The following is a 14,334-nucleotide window of genomic DNA, read 5'->3' on the forward strand; positions in this document are numbered from 1 at the left end:
TCCCTTTCTACCAGTTTCTCTTCATCTGCCGCATCTGTTCTCAAGACAAAGCTTTCTACTCCAACACTTCTGATATGTTCCCCTTCAGAAACATGCCTCCCCTTGCTGTTGATGGAGCCTTACACATTTCCGCACATCCCCAGATCCTTTTAAACCTTCCCTATCCACATACCTGTCCCAATGACCTTTAAATGTTAATGTCAACCACTTCCTCTGGTAACTGGTTCCATTTACACTACTTTTAATTTAGCATGTGAACCACCCAGAGATTATTAAGTTCAAAAATATTACAGAAGCACAAATCAGACCACAGCAACTCTGACAATAGACCTACCAACCTCGCCTCTTTCTCCAAATCAAAAACCATAAAAAGTCAATTTTCAAGAACTGCAAACTATTCCCACTGCTTTCCATAAACATTACACAGGCTCCTGTAACTACAAGCCTTCCGTATGCAATGAAATATACTTTGGCCATGAGATTTCCAGGGATTTTCACAGCTTTTTGGGCTACCAGCTCAGGACAGGATTACAACCATCAGCATCTCACTCTGGCACAACATACATCATAGACAAAAGAACAGATCTAGAACTCTGGAATTTTGTGCTTTACCTAGTTCAATCTCTCTCTATGAAAATCTCTATTCACATTTTATTGTAATCCTATTCTCGACAGCTTTTGCCTTCGTCTACACTGCTCACTCATGGAAACAACTTTCATCTATTAAAACAGTACTTACATAACTGTGTTGTCATCAACTAGGATATCACAGCCATGAGCTGGGCAGGATATGGTCTGCAAAACAAATGAGTTCACCAATGGAATCACACTTAAATATTTCATTTCCTGAACAGCAACAAGACAAACAGCAGAGTGGATACATACCTGCCCCATACCTTCCTCTATGATCTTTGTAGTTAAGTATTCATTCCAGCACTGCATACAGAATTTGTGTCCACACTCCAAGCCTGTGAAATACTGCAAAAGGCAGGATATATAAAAGATAGATTGCCAATGTCAAGAACAGACCCAATTAGCACCTGGGAACACATCAACATCACAAGCAGCCCTTTACAGAAATACAGCAAAGTCTAAGACAGGAATTCAGCACTTTGCACAAACCCATACAATATGCAGCTGTTCAAGCACAGGCTTCTCAGTCCAAACCTGATTACAGTTATAGAGAGAGAGGTCCTTCAGCCTAACTTGCCCATGCAGACCAAGATGCCCTGTCTATGCTAGTCCTAGCTGCTGGTGTTTGAACCATATCCCTCTAAACTATTCATATCCCTGAACCTGTAGAAAGGATTATGCCTCATCCTGTTTGAACCCAATAACAATATAATCAAAGGGTGATAGCTAACGGGTGTTTTTGCAACTGGAGTGTGGCAGTGAAATTCCACTGAGTCCAGTAATTGGATATTTGATTCTGTGACACGCATTAATGTTTGCGTGAAAGCAAGTCATTGTTTATCATGAGGATCTTATTAACAAGAGACTTGAAATGCAGATGCAGAGGTTTGCAGATAACACAGGAATTTTTCCTTCATCAGCAGGCATACAACACAAGAGTCAGGAGGTTATGCCAGAGATACACAGTAGACCACAGCTTAAGTTTCAGACAGTTCTGCGCCGCACAACAGGAATTATATGATTTCACCAGAAATAGTGCAGAGGAGATTTTCAAGGATGTTGGGTAAACGTGGATAAGTTAGCATTGCTGATTCTAAAACATAGGTGTTGAGGGGAAACTTAATTGAAGTATGTAAAATTAGAAAGATACCAGATAACAGAAATTATCCTGCCCTAGGGTCAAAACCCAGGGCATAGGTTTAGTTTTAAAAATACTATTAGGATTAAATATTTTGAGCCTCATCACTGGCAGCATGGCAGGTCACAGCCACACCCTCAAGCCTGCTCATGCACTAATCCTCACCCTCATTTAACCCTTCATGTCTCCATATGGGCCTCAGCCTTGCACATAGTGATTGACCAATAGTTCTCAGGGTGGCAGAATTCCAAATATTCAAAAACTTCAGCACCTCGTAAGAATCAAGGCCTGGTGTTACAGAGAAGGGAACACCTATTGCAACAATCCAGTCAGCAGTTGGGCCTAACTATTAGATGGAAGGATTTAGCAAGAGACATTAAAACATCTGGGTGAAAAGTACCCCTACTTGCTGCTTCCAGCCAGCCATGTACAAACACAAGAATTCGGGAGAGTTGGGCCACTCGGCCCCTCATGCCATTTATTAAGGTAATGCTGATCTGATGTAATCCTACCTTACCCTGGGCTACACCGCACTGAATATCATGCACCATAGTGACAGAACATCTTCCAAACTACTTCTGAATACATTCTCTCACTGCTGTATTAATGTCAGATGCATTAGTATCTCTTTCCAGTAGCAAAGGCCTTCCACAAATAATTACTAATCACCAAAACTTACAATGATTTATTGATAACAAGGCCAAGAGATCCTTTCCACAACATTTTGACAATCATGTCTGTGCTGTAGTTAGGGTTATAGATAGATAGCACCTGGGCTGCAAGACATTTCCACTTTCAAGATGAAAGCCTGTTTCTTGAGGAAGCTTTTCAACTTCCAGAGTTTTAGCGTGATTGCAATATTATGCTCTGAAAACAGAGTTACATAAACAAAATACATAGCCCTTAGAGAAAGGCCCTCCTAAATCTCATTATCCCCCTAACCCCCCACCTCAAATGTACAAAGGGCTTTGAGGTCAGGAAAACTTTAAGGAGACTTGTATTGAGAAGTTGTTTCCAATTCGTGCAGATTAATGAGACATGAACAAATGATCAACACTGAGTGGTCAAATGAAACAGTCAGGATTTTGTGCCCAATGGGGAAGGACTGAACTAAGCACCAATGGGAATGGTTGGAGATAGACTATACGGGAAACCATGCTCGTGTGGGAGAGAAAGAGGGGCGGTGCTATAGCTAGTTTCCAAGATGCTGCCTAGGATTGCTGCAAGTCCTCTTGCTTCAGCTGTTTGCAATGAACACTCTCTGTGGTGTCTATATTGTTGGTTCAGCTTACCCAGCAAATTCCCTTGCAAACCTGCAAGCCTACAGTCCCAAAGTTACAGATGGCACAGAGTTGCTAGAAAACTACTGTGGCAAGTTTCCAATATGGCTTTGTACCTACTGGATATTATCCATTCCTCCCGATTCTAAACAATGCTAACTTTTGAGGGAATGGTTTACTTCCACAACTTGTTTTCAACTTGCTTCAATACTGAGATCTGATCAAGCAGCAACTCAGCAAGATATTGCACGTTGATATCTCACACTGTGGACTCCATAATGTACTAGGACAGTGCCATTGATATCAAAATCAAATGAAGGCTTCTAATAAAAACAGATGATACCTGGGAATGTTATGTACGCTGGAGAGAACATTCAGGAGTAGTTGAAAGACCATCTGAACATCACGTTAATTTAGCTTTGATAAATTCAGAAAATCATGCTCCATCTGACCTCTACAGATATCACTTTGCTACATCCTCATTGCTAATTAAATAGTTTAAAATATAATTTTAAGGAATCACAAATGCCCAGTCATTTCTAAACGAGTTAGTCAATGTATTTAAATACAATGCTCGGAAATGATTAAGTGAATCAATGCAGGAACAGATGTGTCACTTATCAAATAAGGAGCATATCACAATCAATTCAACATTACTCCCAAGTACTGCCACTTAGGCCAATTAATATTTCAAATATTCAGTCACTTCCTACTGTACTGCTGAACTACTATCTAGCACATTGTTGACCCTCAGACTATCCTTGATCGGATTTTGATGGCTTTACCTTGCACTAAACGTTATTCCCTTATCATGTACCTATACACAGCAAATGGACCGAATGTAATCACGTATTATTATCTTTCCGCTGACTGGATAGCACGCAACAAAAGCTTTTCACTGTACCTCGGTACATGTAACAATAAATTAAACTGAACTTTTCAGGTTGCGATAGATACTTTGCAACCTGAATACAATTCCTTACAAAAATGGCATTCATTATCAAAGTTAATTCATACCCATTTGAACAAGTAAGACAAACAAACTTGTGTAGCATCCTTCATGACCTCAAATTGCCCAAAATGCTTCACAGCTAATAGAGTAAATTCTGAAGTGCGAGACCATAGGTGTGCACAGCAAGCTCCCACAGATAGCAATAATCTGACAAATTGTTTTTAAATGAGTTGCTTAAGGGAAAGATATTGTCTGGAAACAGGGGGCACCCTGTCTTCTTCACATTAAGTGCTTGGCGTTTTTTTACATTCGCCCTAGAGCACAAACAAGGGATTCAGTTGAAAGATGACAATTCCAACTGTGACTCAGTCCCTCTGGCGTGCACTACAAGATCACTCAAGATTTTGGTATTTGAGTCTTTGAAATAGGCCAATCTAGATCATAATAACCACTGCAAAGTATTAATGATTTTAAAAAAACATACTGCTAACCAGAAGATTTTCAAAGATGTTATATAATTCTTAATATAATATTTGCTAACACTGGGAAAACAGGGAGCACTTAGCAAACGAGAGAGAAGTATATTTAAGAGAAAAAATAGCCACAATGAGCAGAAGGTTGATTCGCTTCCCCAGGCTCATGACCAAGATAAATATTGAACACTAGATAGTGAGGTGGTCTTGGGAATTTTCTAAGAGTCAAAGGTGCAAATAATCCGGTGCGGCATAAAAACTCAAGCTCGCCTGGCCAGTTACCAATTGTTAAGAAAATCTGCAAAATACTTCTCCAAAAGTACTGAATAGGTCATTGTTATTGATCATTTTAATTATCAATTACAAGGCCAAACAACAAAGTGTGAAAATGTTTCACACTATGCAATGACAGTTAAATTACACAATCAACATAGATAATGTTGAAATATACATTAGTAATGAACTCACCAGATGTACATTATCTGTAGTACCACAAGTCAAAAAGTAATTTTTAAAGATAACTGAAGATCCAAGATTTTTTTTAAAAACATCACATTTCTGTAAACTACAAACTCAATGCAGTCAGATTAAAAGGGGCATTACGGTCAGTACATGAAGAGTATCCATGGGTCTCCTAAAAATGATGCCAATCATTTGCAAACTTAAAACAGTCGCTCCTCACCTTGCATTGTCCTGGGCCAGTGATTAACTGCAAACATCCACTCCCTAAACGGTCTGTAGTTACACAGCCAAAGTAGTAACTAACTTAAATCATCAGTGTTAAGTATTTAATTTTCATGAAGCAGCAGAGAAAAACAAATAAAGGGTCACCTACTTTCACCAGAGGTGAAAATTTAGCAATCCGACAGTCTGCAATTGAGCCAGTATGAAGGGACAAAAGACAGATGACACGTGTTTCTTGGGACATTTTGCACATTGTGCACTCGTGGGTCAGAGGCCTCCTTCAAGGAGCAAGCTGTGAGCTTTCCAACAGATGGCGCCTTCACCATGTGATGAATACAATACAATACAATATATCTTTATTGTCATTGTACCCAGGGGTACAACGAGATTGGGAATGCGCCTCCCATACGATGCAATAATTTAAGTAATTTAGACAACAGCAACCCAACGAAACGAAACAATTGTAACAGTTTTAGACAGGGTAAAGTGCAAGTTGATCTATGCGTTGTGGCCATCCGGCTCAGCAGGACCGGTTCATAGCAGCTATGGCCCTGGGGATGAAGCTGTTCCTGAGTCTGGAGGTGCGGGCGTAGAAGGCCTTGTATCGTCTGCCCGATGGAAGGAGTTCAAACAGACTGTTGCAGGGGTGTGAAGAGTCTTTGTGGATGCTGGTGGCTTTTCTGAGGCATCGTGTGTTGTAGATGCCCTCCAAGTCTGGTAGCTGTGTTCCGATGGCCCTCTGAGCTCTATGGACTACCCGCTGTAGAGCTTTCCTTTCTGCCTCCGTGCAGCTGAGGTACCACACAGGGATGCCATGCGTTAGGATGCTCTCTATGGTGCAGCGGTAGATGGTCGTCAGCAGCTGTTGGGGTAGACCAGCCTTTTTCAGTGTTCTTAAGTAGAACAGTCTTTGTTGTGCCTTCTTGACCAGCGCAGCAGTGTTATTGGACCATGTTAGGTCCTCCGAAATGTGAGTGCCCAGAAACTTGAAGCTGGACACTCTCTCCACACTGTCCCCGTTGATAGAGATCCGGGCATATTCCCCGTTATGTGACCTACGGAAGTTGATGATCAGCTCCTTGGTCTTGGTGGTATTTAGGGACAGGTTGTTATCCGAGCACCAGTCCGCCAGGTTCTGCACCTCCGCTCTATAGTTTGTTTCATCCCCGTTGGTGATAAGCCCAATCACGGGGCACTTGGGAGTTACCTATCAGTTGGCTGCAGAGAAGCAACCAGTCACTGGGTATAAGGCAATGTGCTCATTCACCCTCCATCCCAACTTGAAAGGGCATCAGTAATGGAACCAGGGAACTCACCAAACATTTTGTCCACTACGAGATAACAAATAGAGTTAGAGCCATGTTTAAGAAAATATGTACTGTTTTACTGTGTGGGACAACTCATTTTATTCTAAGAGTATTGACCATCTTTATTATTAGCAAAACTGACCCTCAAGTCATGCAGTCATAGGGTCATGGAGATGCCACGTGGAAATAGGCTCTTGGTCCACCATCAACCATCTATTTATCAATCCTACACATTTTATTTTGCACCTTCCGAAGTCATTAATACAGATAATTTATGTATCACTCACTCAATGTGTCGTGAAATCTGAGGTGCTTTGTTCATTGTATTGACAGGCAAGGAGCTATTGCATTTTCTTACCGTTTAATCTATCAAAGATAGATACGGCAACAAAGTTAGTAGGTTATGTTAGGGAAGATGGGATATCAAAGTAGAAGCATGCCAAACCAACCTTAGTATCCCTGCACATACTAAAAGCTATTACCATGATGTAAAAAGACTAATGGCATGATGATCTTCACCTCCAACGTAAGAATATGAAACTGAGTAAATGACATGAGTTTGAACACACAGATCTGATTGCCCATGACAGGAAGGATGTGGACATATTGATGCAATCTTAAAGAAAGCCCATCAATGCCTCTACTTCCTTAGATCAAGGAGATTTGGCATCTCTTGAACTTCTGCAGATGTACAATAACGAGCATATGGACTGGTTGCATCAAGGCCTGGTTTGGTGCCTCAAATACGCAGGAACGAAGGTGATCACAAAAAGTGGTGAATACTGTCCAGTTCACAAAAAGTACTGACTCTCCCCACCATTGAAGGGATCTACAGGAGTCATAAGGTCGTAACTGATAGGAGCAGAATTAGGCCATTCGGCCCATCAAGTCTACTCCGGCGTTCAATCATGGCGGATCTATTTCTCCCTCTAACCCCATTCTCCTGCCTTCTCCCCATAACCCATAACCTCAAAATGGGAACCAGCATCATCGGGGTTCCACATCACGGGCCATGTTCTCATTTCACTCCTGCCTTCGGGAAGGTGGTATAGTCCAAATTCAGGAGCAACTTCTTTCCAATAACCACCAGGCTAATAGACACTACAATAGTAAGCTCTGAACTGCATAAACTGGAGGTGGGGCTTGGCATTATATATACATATGTATATACATACATGTATATATATATATATATATACATATATATATATATATAAGAACTTTTTATTGCTTCTTATTGTGTTTACAGAGTACTCTGTTTATATATCTGTTGTGCTACTGCTAGTAAGAGTTTCATTGATCTGTTTTAGGATATATTTAGACAATAAAACACTCTTGACTGTTGCTTCAGACTCCATCTGAAGCAGTTTCTTCGTCATTCAGTTCCAGCTCCAAACATTAGGAAAGCTATTCTGGTGCAGAGGAACAGAACAAATACATCAGATGAAAAACATAGATCCACTAGTTGCTGACATTTTAAAAGTTTATACGGTTGAGAAATGATCCAATTAATGTTGCATGGGATTTGATATTAACATATACAGTAAGCTTTTCTAATTTGAGAGGACATTTAAAGAAAAAAATAGGAATTTAAACTGGGCTACCCAGGGGTGAAATCTGGAAGCACTTTCACAAACAAGTGTTATGGAAAACTGGAATTCTCTTCACTAAAAAGATTGTGGATAAAAGGGTCTAATGAATTAAGTTTGTTTTTGCCAAGAATGTCAGAGGACATGAGTCAAGGTACAGACTAGCCAGCATCTAATTGTTTTGACAATTGTACGGACTGAATTTTTATTTTCACAAATGATTTATCCACTCACTTTGGGAATTTAGACATGAAAAACACGATAAAAACACATGCCCAGAACCTCAATATTACAAATAAATGTGAATTGCTTTGCACAATCAATAGGCTTGGAGGAGACTCTTAGTAAAGCACAGATGGTGCAGCAAACTACAATGGAAACCTTGACTGCAGGGAACATGTCCAGTTTATTCCTGAAGGATCAGGTGCAGAGAAATATAGATCTGAATATTTCCACTGTAAACTCATTTTTCTTGGCAGTTTCTGAATTTCAACCATTATTAGTCAATAATGTAATACATTTCGAGGATAGAAAATAAAAAAATATGCAACTTGCTTTCGAAGGCATGTGCACAGTACTCCATCTTAAGTTTTGAGTTACGCCAAGATGCTGGAAGAATACATAGAACACAATGTTCAAATATTGAACACTGAACTCAAAACCATCAGAACCCATGGCCCAAATAGTTAGCAAGATTCTAGGCCAATGTTTGTACACAGTTCCTCCTTGCAAAGGAGCTCAGATCTACTACTCTTCTCAACATAACCACTAACTAGAGAGCAGTCCAGACCTACCATCTACCTCATTGGAGATCCTTGGACGATCTTTAATCAGACTTTAGCTTGCACTAAACATTATTCCCTTCATCCTGCATCTGTGCACAGTGGATGACTTGATTGTAATCATGATTTGTATTTCTGCTGACTGGATAGCACGCAACAAAAAAGCTTTTCACAGTACCTTGGTATACGTGATGATAAACTAAACCAAAAAATAAAACTAGACCAACATTAGGTTAATTTTCTCGTTTGGTTTTAACAGCACTCCCAAGATTCTGGGTATCTCAAGTCAATTGTTGTATGACATTTTATTTTCAATTATGCGTTTGTTCTGCTTGTCTAACACTTAAATATTACTACTCAAGTTGATTGATATTTAAATATTATTTCAGGCCCCAAAAAACCGAATCTCCCAAACAAATCCATATACAAATCAGCGACAAGGAATGATTAAACTGGAGTAACGTGTGGGATGTTAATGCTGACAGTAATAGATTATGGTAATCTCAGCAAGGAGGCCCTAGTTTAAAAGTCAATAATATTAACTGCTGCTTAATGTTCAAGTCATGTGTTTTTAAGAATAGAGAAAAATTCCAGTAGATCAGCAGCATTTTCAGGTTGACATCCCGTTAATAACGTGAAATGCCACAATGGACATAATGGTATTCACTCGTACCTCATCTTTTGGCTCTTCCTTAATGTATCTGGCACTATAACCCGATGTAACAAAGATGTACACCTCGCACTAACACAGCTTATAACAACAATAATGCCTCAAAATTGGTAATAATCAAGAAAGGTGTTTTGTCCAAGTTTAATTTGGCTAAACGGATGACAGTGGCATTTTTGTACCACAATATACCAGTGTAGATATAACACAACCTCACATCCAGGACATCGTGATATTATCAGGCCAACTCAAAATAGTTCTCTCCTGCAGCCTTCCATATGTCACCTTTCCCCAAGTATTTATCCACTCTCTCTCCAAGTTTGTGGTCAAAAAACCATTCCGCTTTAACACCAATTGCTATCTGATCTGTCAAAGCACATTTCGTTATTATAATTCCATTCTACTTTACTGTTAAAACCAATATACAGCTCATAACCATTGCTTACCTCCATCCAGACCCAAGCAGAAAGTTCCTCTCTCTCCTCCTGATGATCACTAACTCTGGGTGGGCTATTTCAGATAGTGTGTGGAGTACCCGAAGAAGAAAGGTAAATTGTCCATTTTTTGGGCATAGTCATTGTTTATGGAATACAGTAAAACTCTAATAATCCGGAATGATTGTGGAAATCCCCTTGATTGGGCATTGACTAGCGCATTAGACGCGAGCATGACGTGGAGCCCAGAATGCGAGCAGGGTTGTGGTTAGGAGCTGGAGTCTGGAATGCCTTAATATTTCAGATTGCCATGACAAGCAAAAACCATAGAACTTTTCAATTTACAAACAGAATTCACCAGGTTTAATTACCCCTCCTTTTAAACCCACAGGGGCCCAGCTACCAGTGTCATTTAATTTATTGGATCAATTGAAATGTTTTACTAACGCATAACATGTGAAACAGTTAAATAAAATGTATTAGGGTATTAATGGAAGCAACATTCAACAGATCAGAAGATCTGCTAATCCAGCAACACCAAAGTCCACAGTGCCGGATTACGAGAGTTTTATTGTAGTCTTTCTTACCTTCTCTTACTGTAGATCTAGTGTTGGAGTTAGTGCAGATGCATTTAACCAAAAGAACATCTGGAATTAACAACTTGTGACCTCTTACCACTCCTTGTTTCAACCATTTTGGTTACAACTATCTACATAACTAGAAGGTCCCTGGAAATTTGATCCTTAATGATATCAAGCACGAGGGTCAATTCAATTGGGATATTGACATTCAGTGTTTAGTGCACCAGAACTGTGTGATTGGCTTCCTTTGGTCACAGAAACTGGAGACACTGTTGTTGGAAGGTGGTTGCACTGTCAGACAACACAGAAAGGTGGTACTAATTGAACAGGTAGGTGAAAGGATTCAGGATTTCATAGCTACGATATGGGTGAAAACTGTCACCGTTATATGTTCCCTGCATATAAATATTTAGTTTTAGTTTTTTATGCTTCTGAGATATTGCATAATGCTTCACTAAAGTAAATTTATTTTGAAGCACAACATTTTAAGAAATAGCATAGCAACCTATTTTACAAAGCAAAGTTCTATAAATAGCAATGAGATGAACCACCATTTTTATTTTCGATTGAGGGATTCATGCTTGTTTGGACACCAAGTAAACCAAAGGAACTACAAACATAATTGTCGTGCAGATCAGCCCGAACAAAATAACCTGAAAGTTCCATTGTGTTGCAAACATGTGTTGAAAAAAACCCAGCATATTACTTTGGATCTTTTATTTAGATCCCTCCGCAAACACAATCTTAGAATGTTCATTGGAACTCCTTGATCAAGTACCCTCTGGTAACTTGGACCTTCACCGTGACAAACCAGATGAAGCTCAGGAAGTTATGCAGATCATTGATCAAGTTTCCATACTTTTAAAAAAGAACAGCTTCAGCAATCTAATCCATCCATGGGGACAAACACTTGGTTAGTGTATGAAACTAAAAATCAGACTGAAAAAAAACGGTTTGGTGCCCAGTTCAGAGTGATTGCTGCAGTTCAAAAAGTTTTACAGTGGAGGAACTCAGTGTACATTTGGGAACATTTCATCACAGACAGCAAAATATTAGTGCTGATGTAAAGGATTTCTGCTGCATCAGCAGTACCCATTTGTTCAATACAATGTCTCATGCCTGTATTTGAGACAGATTTAGTGAATGGATGGATGGATTTTCAGTAGACAAAACAGTAATCTCAAACCAAGAACTACACTATACTAGGGATGGCACATTTATGGAAAATTCATCAATTACTGATTCAATTATAATGACATATCAATATTTCAACACTGTTTCATTGAAATGAGAATATATGTTGTGCAGTTAAACATACAAGGAAGGTGGCAGATGAAATTCAGAAGCACCAGGGGCAAATTAATTCCCAATCAACATTGGCAACAATATTGATAGTTATTGAAATCAGTATTTTCAATACAATGTGCTACATCATACACTATGCAGAGCTTAATAGTCTCCACCCTACCTGGCCATCTGATACAGAGTTATTGATCCTAGTGGCGCTTCCAGACCCCCCACTTTCTTCTTTCTAATGAGAGAACATGAGACTTGTTTTCACGTTGTTAATGCTTTAGCCGCAACTATGCTGAATTTGTATCATATATTGTAAATGACTAAATATTATGACTAAAACATCTATCAACTAAACTATATGATTTATTTGCACATTATACCCAGCCCAATAAAGTACAAACCCCTACTTATACAAATCCAATGCTATTCAGCAAATGATTTATTCTGATGAAGAACTGTAATAATGCTGCCAGAGTGCAAGGGCCCAGCCAGATAAACACCCAGACCCAACAAACAAAGAATAATCACTTGGATTGGGATATTATGCTTTCTAATAATTACATATAATGTTCAAGAACCCACATATCTATTGAAAGAAAATCTAATGGAAAAGCATGATGCATTGAAACAAAGGGCCCTACTTACAAACATTGTAGCCAGTCCCAGCTAAAAGCACAGCAAGCAGAGTCCATGGGGAATGGATTTTGGTGAAGTTAGGGTGATGGCAACATAATTAAACAATTTCAATGGAAGGCAAGCAATACAGAGCATATGTTGTGTTGCTGCATTAGTGAATAAGAAATGGTGGAAACCATCACGGTCCATGTGTCCAGTAATCATCGGCTGCTCCTGGAAATTTAGCTCAGAATTGAAGAACTGGAGTGCAAGATTCAGAACTACTAGGCACAAATCACCTCAAAACTGTTTAAGAAACTATTTACACCCCTTTGATTAAGTAGTGTAAAATCAATCAGTGAAATGAGATAAAATGCTGCATATTTGAAAGAGGTAGATACAGGGATACAGAAGTTAACATTGTAGGAGTCTCAACCCACATTGAAAATCAAAACACTGCAGATGACGAGAGTCTGAAATAAAAACAATAGACAATAGGTGCAGGAGGAGGCCATTCGGCCTTTCGAGCCAGCACCGCCATTCAATGTGATCATGGCTGATCATTCCCAATCAGTACCCCGTTCCTGCCTTCTCCCCATACCCCCTGACTCCACTATCCTTAAGAGCTCTATGTAGCTCTCTCTTGAATGCATTCAGAGAATTGGCCTCCACTGCCTTCTGAGGCAGAGAATTCCACAGATTCACAACTCTGACTGAAAAAGTTTTTCCTCATCTGGACTCCCCCAACATTGGGAACATGGTTCCTGCCTCTAACGTGTCCAACCCCTTAATAATCTTATACGTTTCGATAAGATCTCCTCTCATCCTTCTAAATTCCAATGTATACAAGCCTAGTCGCTCCAGTCTTTCAACATATGATAGTCCCGCCATTCCGGGAATTAACCTAGTAAACCTACGCTGCACGCCCTCAATAGTAAGAATATCCTTCCTCAAATTTGGAGACCAAAACTGCACACAGTACTCCAGGTGCGGTCTCACTAGGGCCCTGTACAACGGCAGAAGGACCTCTTTGCTCCTATACTCAACTCCTCTTGTTATGAAGGCCAACATTCCATTGGCTTTCTACACTGCCTGCTGTACCTGCATGCTTCCTTTCAGTGACTGATGCACTAGGACACCCAGATCTCGTTGTACGTCCCCTGTTCCTAACTTGACACCATTCAGATAATACTCTGCCTTCCTATTCTTACCACCAAAGTGGATAACCTCACACTTATCCACATTAAACTGCATCTGCCATGCATCCGCCCACTCACACTACCTGTCCAAGTCACCCTGCAACCTCATAGCACCTTCCTCACAGTTCACACTACCACCCAGCTTTGTATCATCTGCAAATTTGCTAATGGTACTTTTAATCCCTTCATCCAAGTCATTGGATTAAACAGCTTGCAATACTCAGACAGCATTTGTAGAAAGACACATCAAGTTGAATTTCTGACAAAAGGGTCTTCTATTCCTCTTTCCATAGATGCTACCTGATCTGCCGAGGGTTGCGAGCATTTCCTACTTTGAGTACAACCCACGCAGCTGTCCAACAGGTATGAGATTTTTGTAGCCTTTGTAGCTGAGAGAAAAGATTGCAAACAGAATGAGCATATAGAAGTAGCGATTAAAATTGGGAGCGAGAAAAGGAACACGGTGATAATAGGGACAATAGGGTTGTGCGGACAGATATTGTTCTCTGCAGCTGCAAGTGAGTCTCAACGGTCACCTCACCAGGGTTAACAACATTTCTTCAGGCCTGTAGAGGAACTTGGAGCAGGAAGGAAAGATCTAGTCATATTGGTCGATTGGGGGTGGGGGGAAATGGAGAAAAGGGAAGTTCTATTGATGAAATACCAAGCAACTGGGCCCAAATTGAAAAGCAAGCCACAACAAT

General features: G+C 40.0%; 1 protein-coding gene across 4 annotated transcripts in view; it reads right to left on the reverse strand.

Annotated features, from left to right (window-relative positions):
- LOC144610827 (E3 ubiquitin-protein ligase ARIH1) overlaps window positions 1-14,334 on the reverse strand; it is a 59,342-nt gene that overhangs the window by 20,094 nt on the left and 24,914 nt on the right. For 2 of the 4 annotated variants that reach the window (XM_078429754.1, XM_078429753.1), the window contains exons 4-6: window positions 11,989-12,051; window positions 886-978; window positions 740-795 (exon numbers count right to left, since the gene is read on the reverse strand). In XM_078429754.1, coding sequence (XP_078285880.1) covers window positions 740-795; window positions 886-978; window positions 11,989-12,051 — 212 coding nt within the window. The remainder of the gene's footprint in view (window positions 1-739; window positions 796-885; window positions 979-11,988; window positions 12,052-14,334) is intronic. The other 2 variants (XM_078429756.1, XM_078429755.1) reach the window with 1 other exon arrangement.

This window comes from Rhinoraja longicauda, chromosome 38 (assembly GCF_053455715.1).
Source record: "Rhinoraja longicauda isolate Sanriku21f chromosome 38, sRhiLon1.1, whole genome shotgun sequence".
Taxonomy (NCBI): domain Eukaryota; kingdom Metazoa; phylum Chordata; class Chondrichthyes; order Rajiformes; family Arhynchobatidae; genus Rhinoraja; species Rhinoraja longicauda.